The sequence below is a fragment of the Sipha flava genome, unplaced genomic scaffold (assembly GCF_003268045.1).
Source record: "Sipha flava isolate LNK unplaced genomic scaffold, YSA_version1 18078_pilon_pilon, whole genome shotgun sequence".
In the NCBI taxonomy this organism is placed as follows: Eukaryota; Metazoa; Arthropoda; class Insecta; order Hemiptera; family Aphididae; genus Sipha; species Sipha flava.
In genome coordinates this window covers 1-6978 of record NW_020272180.1, presented here as the reverse complement: position 1 = coordinate 6978, position 6978 = coordinate 1, and the positions used below count along the sequence as shown (strand labels likewise).

The 6978-nt window shown below is 23.3% G+C and overlaps 2 protein-coding genes across 3 annotated transcripts; both read right to left on the bottom strand.

Annotated features, from left to right (window-relative positions):
- Nucleotides 1–1877: 1877 nt before the first annotated feature.
- LOC112680768 lies at nt 1878–2315 on the bottom strand. The gene is made up of 2 exons (XM_025550956.1): nt 2139–2315; nt 1878–2063 (listed from the first exon to the last, which is right to left on the bottom strand). Exons 1-2 carry the CDS (start codon nt 2287–2289, stop codon nt 1924–1926), a joined length of 291 nt encoding a protein of 96 aa, XP_025406741.1. The 5' UTR covers nt 2290–2315; the 3' UTR covers nt 1878–1923.
- A 962-nt stretch (nt 2316–3277) lies between these two features.
- LOC112680767 lies at nt 3278–5240 on the bottom strand. Of its 2 annotated transcripts, XM_025550953.1 has the most exons (6): nt 4914–5237; nt 4689–4835; nt 4486–4590; nt 4109–4171; nt 3832–3982; nt 3278–3423 (listed from the first exon to the last, which is right to left on the bottom strand). In XM_025550953.1, coding segments are annotated over exons 1-4 (459 nt in total). In that variant the 5' UTR covers nt 5119–5237; the 3' UTR covers nt 3278–3423; nt 3832–3982; nt 4109–4169. The 2 variants fall into 2 exon arrangements, with proteins under 2 accessions (XP_025406738.1, XP_025406739.1); XM_025550954.1 differs by lacking the exons at nt 3278–3423; nt 3832–3982; nt 4109–4171 and having other exon boundaries at nt 4508–4590; nt 4689–4708; nt 4750–4835; nt 4914–5240.
- Nucleotides 5241–6978: the final 1738 nt, after the last annotated feature.

The window sequence follows — 6978 nt, the reverse complement described above, 5'->3', positions numbered from 1 at the left end:
AATGGAAAAATAATATCCTTATCATTTAAACTAAACACATTTACAGAAACATTACTAATATATATATGCTGCTACATTCATGGTTTTGAAAGATACGTCACGTTCTTCGTGTAATATCAAATTTTCGTATACACAATCTACATGTAAATTAAATTAAATTGACGTATTTTGAGTTGCTTTTTCTAATTTATTAATTAACAAATTTAGACTATTTTTAAAAAATTGATTGAAATCTATGAATTGATTCACATTTTGTAAGATGAATGTCTAAGAAATTGATTTAAATCGTTCTACTTCAATTAACCCATCTCCAGTTACACCCATTCAAGTTTTCTTATAAATCATTCTTCTCATCATTTTAACTATATAAAAACAGAAAATTATTTATTTTTTAAGTTATTTTCTAGTACATTTTTAGTTAGTTTAATATTATTTATTTTTAAGTTATATTTTTTTTGTATTTAAAAGAATATAATAATAGTTTATATGGTTTTAATAATTTAGATTTTTTAAAAACTTTTATACATTTATCCAAAAATTAATCGTTTGAAATAAAAATAATATATTATAAATACATAATAATATATATAATAATATATATATATATATATATATATATATATTATAAATAAACTACATATTTTAATAAGAGTTCTTTCTGAAACACTATTAGGTTCTATTCATGAATACGTTCTGTTATATACTAAAAAGAATTTAACAGACATTGAACAATTACTAAAAAGTAATAATATGATTATGGTAAAAAAAATAAATAAAACTTACGTATTTTAATAAGAGTTCCTTCTAATATTATAAATAGATACATAGAATACTAGGACTGTATGTGAGTTCACTTTTGCAAACAAACTATTTAAAAATGAATTAATAATGGAAATGTAATCATTTATTTTTTACGACTGTTCTTTAAATGGTAATTATTAATAATTTTTCAATTTATTTTATACATGCACATACTATAACATATAAAGATAAACTAAACGCTGTTATAACATCTGGCAAATTTGAAGATACTAATTTAACAGACAGCATTTCAATAAATGAAGATGGAAACACCTATACTTTTAAATCTCCTACTTTATCAGGAGAGGATTATTGGGTGATACAACACTATAAAACCAAAAATATTGCAAATTTTGCTCTTCAAGACAGGTAATATATTAATAATAATCATAAATAATAATTTGTATTTATACAATAAATAATGTATTTATATACTTTTATTTATGTTTTTTAATCTTAGACAGCAACAGGCTGAATGTTCAATTAAATTAATAACGTCTAACCTCCGTGGAAGTAAAGATGTTAATATTAATAAAAAAAATGCACGCTATCCCACACAACATATATATATTTAACTTTTATTTAACATTTTATATTAAACATTTTATATTTGATCAACATTGATTTTTCATTCATAAATATTTAATAAACATTGAAAGTTGATTTTTGAACCCATTTCTAATATTTATCTGATGTTGACAATAAACTTTCTTTTAAATTTAAATTCCAATATTTAATAAATATAAAAATTAAATATTTAAAAATATAATAGGATTTGTTTAACCACTATATAAAATACTTGAAATGTTATTAATACTAAAAGTAGGATTAGGTAAGTTTTAAAATTAAAATAACATATTAATAGAAACACCTTTATTTATTAGAATCTATTATAATATTATATATTATAATAAATAAAAATTATATTGAATATACAGCTTAATAAACATACAAACTTGTATAATAAAAACAAATTTTAAACATAACAAATTATATTTTTAGAGCAGGATTTGATAAAAAAAAAACTAATAATACTTTTTAATTTTTTTTTTTTGTCTGAAAAATGAATGTGTGTTAATTTCAGAAAATTAAAAATAAAATAAATGGCAATAATTGACAATTTTAGTCTGCAGCTGCAGCATTTATGCCAAGTTTATCATTTTTTTTAATGTTAAATGGTGCTTGTGCTAAATGGTACTTGATTCTACTTTCCAATTCGTTTTGTGAAACATTCATAAATTTAGATTGACATTTTACAGCATCTGTAAAATAATAATAAATAAACTATAATACATGTATTTAAATGCGAAGATATAGCATTCAATTAATAATCTAACCAAAAATAACAGGACAAATAATAAGATCACAAAATTTCTTTTTTCCTTTTTTCCCATTATAAGAAAATAGAGACAGTAAATTGTCAGTAAATAATTTCATCAGTATTCTTTTCATAGTACAATTAATATTATTACCTCCTGTTGCGGACATACATGAATGTAGGTCCTTACAACTCATACGACATGGACGGGACCATGTAGGTCATAAATAGTAGATATCAAGAAAATGATTATTATTAACACAATATTCGCATTCGTAAAAATAGAAATGAATTTTAGTTAAAAGTCAGAAGGTAAACAAGTACATATATTATATGTGAATCGCATGGTTATATGTAGAAATGTAACTGGGAAAAAGTCGCGACAAATATGGAATATGTGCGAATGAGGTCATCTAGGTAATAAATAGCGGGCTAGTGACAAATTATTTAATATAGTTGAAAACAACTATCGCCCAGCGCGGCACGTTTGATCTTCGCCAAACCTAAGTATATAAGGGGGTTGGGAACAGACCAATATTCAGATGTGGTTTACATGTACAGTCGCAAGCACCTTCACGCCACATTATTTCTCAAATTAATGTTTTGTACTTAGAAAATTTATTGAATAAACAGTTTAAATTACAATTAAGTATTTTTATTGAAGTATTATCCTTAAAAACTTAACTATCAAATACGATTGAGCGACGGCACGCAACACTCCCAAATATGATAAATATTGAATCTATAAAAATGAAAGGAATACATGTTATAATATATATTAAATATTGTATAACTACTTTAAAAAATAGTTTAAAGTGAAAATAAGTTGATAACCACAATAATTTAATTAATTACTACAGTGAATTGATAATATTTCTTAAAATTTAAACCATATAATATATTATGTACCTAAAATGGGAGGGATATCAACAATAAGTTTCATGTTCTAGTATAAAGTTAAACCATTTGTAATCTAAATAATAATTTATAATTTTACAATAATATTTTAACTAAAAATATTGATATATTTTACCACTAAATACATACCAAACATTTCTTAAAATTAAAATTTGTTTTTATTCGATCTTCTATAATATTTAAATTATATAAGTCTTCTATAGGAAAATTGCACTCTTCTAATTCATTAACATTATTTGTATCATCCTGTTTCTTAAAATTTCCATAATTTGATTCAATAGATTCCAATTTATTTAATATTTCATTTTGCTTTATTTCAATATGTTTTATATCAGTTTGTAAGTATATAATATTTCTCAATACGGCTTTTAGCATTTTTTGTGAACCTACAATAACAAATTAAAAGTTAGTTATTAGTTATTAATTATTATGTATAGTGATATAAACCAATTAAAACAATACAAAATTTTTTTGTGACATTAGATGATGGTAGTTTATCATTATATAGAAATTAGAGGATTGCCCTTTTTGCTCGTAAAATATTGATTTAATTTTTGTGTTTTACATGAAAAAAAAGTTAATGACAATTTAGATAAAAAGTGAATCATAAAAACAATAACATTTAAATGTGATTAATGAATTAAGTTAAAATTGTCTAAACAAAATAGTAAATTTAAATAATTTTTTTTTCAAAAATGTGATTTGTCACATTTATCCAGTTCTATTTTATTCATTTTTATTCCAGTAATAAATATATATTATATGAGTATTACACTTTTTAGAAATATAAATACTTTTATCTTGACTCATATCAGTCACTGAAGAGTTAATAATTTCTGCTTTTGATGATGAAATAGGAGTATTTATTTTTGCCATCTGCGCCATCTACAGTCATGTTCTCGTCTCCATCTGATAATAGTTTATCGAAAATTGTCAATTGTTTTACTGCCAAGTATAATAATAAAATTTACATTTATTGAATGGGTAATAAGTAAATATATATAATACATAAACCTATATATATATAGCCCATATATATATATATATATATATATGGGCTATATATCTAACCTGTTTTTTTAATAGATGTTGGCTTAGGACTTTTATCATAATAAGACAGTTTTCTTACTACTTCTGGAAAATGAAATTAAATGATAATATAAATACTTATATTTATAATATGTTTAATAAAATATCACCATATTATAATTTATGAATTTGAATTATTATTAAAATACATTGCCAATGTCATTTAATTTATTAAGGAAAACATTGTTTAGAATACTATATTTTTTAAGATCACTGACATGAAAATATATATAGTTAAAATTTTTAAATATTTAATAAATAATTTGTATTACTATTATAGTACATATAATTACTTGAAGCTGATGCTTTATGGGGAGATGGAGACCAACCATTAGGTTTGCTTTCAATAATTTGTTTACATTTTTTTGGAGAAGGTGACTGATATTGTGCATCATGATTAATCATTTTAGTGTTTGGTTTGGTTAAGGTATTAATTGTTGTATTATTTTCAATAATTTCAGAACCTATAAATGTTTATAAATGTACAGATAATATACTGATACAAAAACCTTATCACAATATATTGAATAGGAAGGTATAAATAAATGAGTACATATATTACCTAAATAAATTGGACATGAACTTAAAGTTGCTGTTGAATATGGGTTTTTCTTATGCTTGAACTTTCGATTAGCTTTATCATCATCATCAGAAAAGTCAGAAACAAACATTGCTTTTTTTGCTTTCTCTCTAGCTTTTATCAGGGATTCTAAATAATGAAGAATTATTCAAAATAACATTAAAATATGTTTACCAATTTACATTATTTATTATTAACATAAATTACCTATTCCTGAACACATCTCTCGAGCTTCTAGGAAATTATACTCCATTTCATTTGGAATACAGTGTTTTTCAACAAGTTTATGAAAATTTTTTGTATTTTTTGGCCATGCACATGTACCATTGTTTTTGCGAAACCAAAATTTAGGTACAGCCTCGACTGTGTTATCATCATAAAAATGCACAACTGAATATTTTGTTACATTCATTATTTATATTTATTAAAAGTATCTAAATCAAAACAAACCAAAATGTTAAATAGTATAAGTACCTACAAAATAACTTAACCTACTAATAATGTATCAAACAATTAATGAACTTCTGACTAATATAATATACATTATAATATTAATATACATAGGTGTATACAAGGGTACATATTATATATTTTATTGCAATTTGTAGGGAATTATTAATTTATACATACCAATATACCTATGTTTGGTAAATTAATTAATATTTAAAAATATTAATTAAGTAATAACATTTATCAGCAGGTTATTTCATTTTAATTTACAAAAATTACACCAAACTACTATCATTATTTTTTAATTAATAAAAACTTTTTCTCGGCAATCTTAACATTAGAACCTATACCTATCTACTTAGTAATCTCCTAACCTAACCTAACTTGTACAATGTACATAATATATATGATTAACTACTTAGAATATAAAGAAATAACAGCTAAAATTAATTAGTATCAGAATGCAGAATTGGAAAAGCAACTTTACCGGCCACCAGAGAATTATTTAAAATTAAATATTTTGAATATTCATTTTTCTCTATATCAATAGTAATAAGTGGTTCATAGAATTCATTCACAGTACCTATACCTAACTTTAAACTATTAATTGGTGTTTTATAAAATGGTCGAATATTTTTAAACTGTTTAGCAATAAATACTTTAGACTTATCACTTTTTTTTAAACAAACATTGACAATTTTAAAAATACTAAGACTACCATTAAAAGTAAATCCAATGTAACAATCTGATAGAGATTTAATATTTATTTTAATATTATTTTTAATAACAATTTTAAATTGAGGTCCAGTACATTCTTCAAGCAATGGGCCACTATTATGTTGCTTTAAATATTCAATAGAATTCACAGGAATATTAAGAATATTAGATTTACAGAAAGTCTGAAATTCATTATAACGATTCATAACCTGCTCCAGTGGTTTTTCATGTTTCCGTATCATTTTTTTTAAGGTTTTCATACAATTTTCGAACGGAAAACATGAACAATTATCTAGAGGCCCATATTTGTAATAATCTTCAACAATATGTAGTAAACCGTGTATATTAAGGGACAAAAATTCCCTACCATATAATTCTTCAAATTCATTAATAAAATATATAAGTAATTGTTCTACAAATTTAATAAGGTCTGGACTGCTATTTTGAGTTAAAAGAATCCGAAAACTAATATGTAAACAAACAAAATGTAAGTAACAATTATCATTAATAATACTTTTTAAAACAACTGGACCTGTATATAATAAAAACTGACGAAAATCTGTCGCCTTCCATCTAAGAACTTCATTGATACCCCTTGGAAGTCGAGAAAAATCACTGCATATTGAATGTTTTAAAAATAACATTTGTTTATTAATATCTATAATCTTTTTACTTTGAATTCTTACAGAAGTAGGAGCATTTTTTATGATACCAAGCCATAGTAAAATTAATTTTTTTGTTACTCCCAAGCATACAAGATGCATGTAGTCAAGGCTAAAACTGTCAACGAGGTTTATTTCAGGTATTTCAGTAATAATGGGAATGTTATCTGTCATATGATATTCTTTATCTATTCTGTTAATAAAATCTAAGTGAGTTTTATAGGTAAAATCAACACCAAGAAAACATACTCTATGTTCAGAATAAATGCCTTCAATTGTACATCGTGTGCACGAAAAAAAACCTGTATGACCTTTGGTCTTCAGAACAAAACTTTTAGCTGGTAAATCACAACAAAAAGTATCTACAATCACACGTTTTACATCATTTTTTGTTTAAAAACCATTTTTGTATAAATATTTCAGTTCATTAACCAAATCTAACA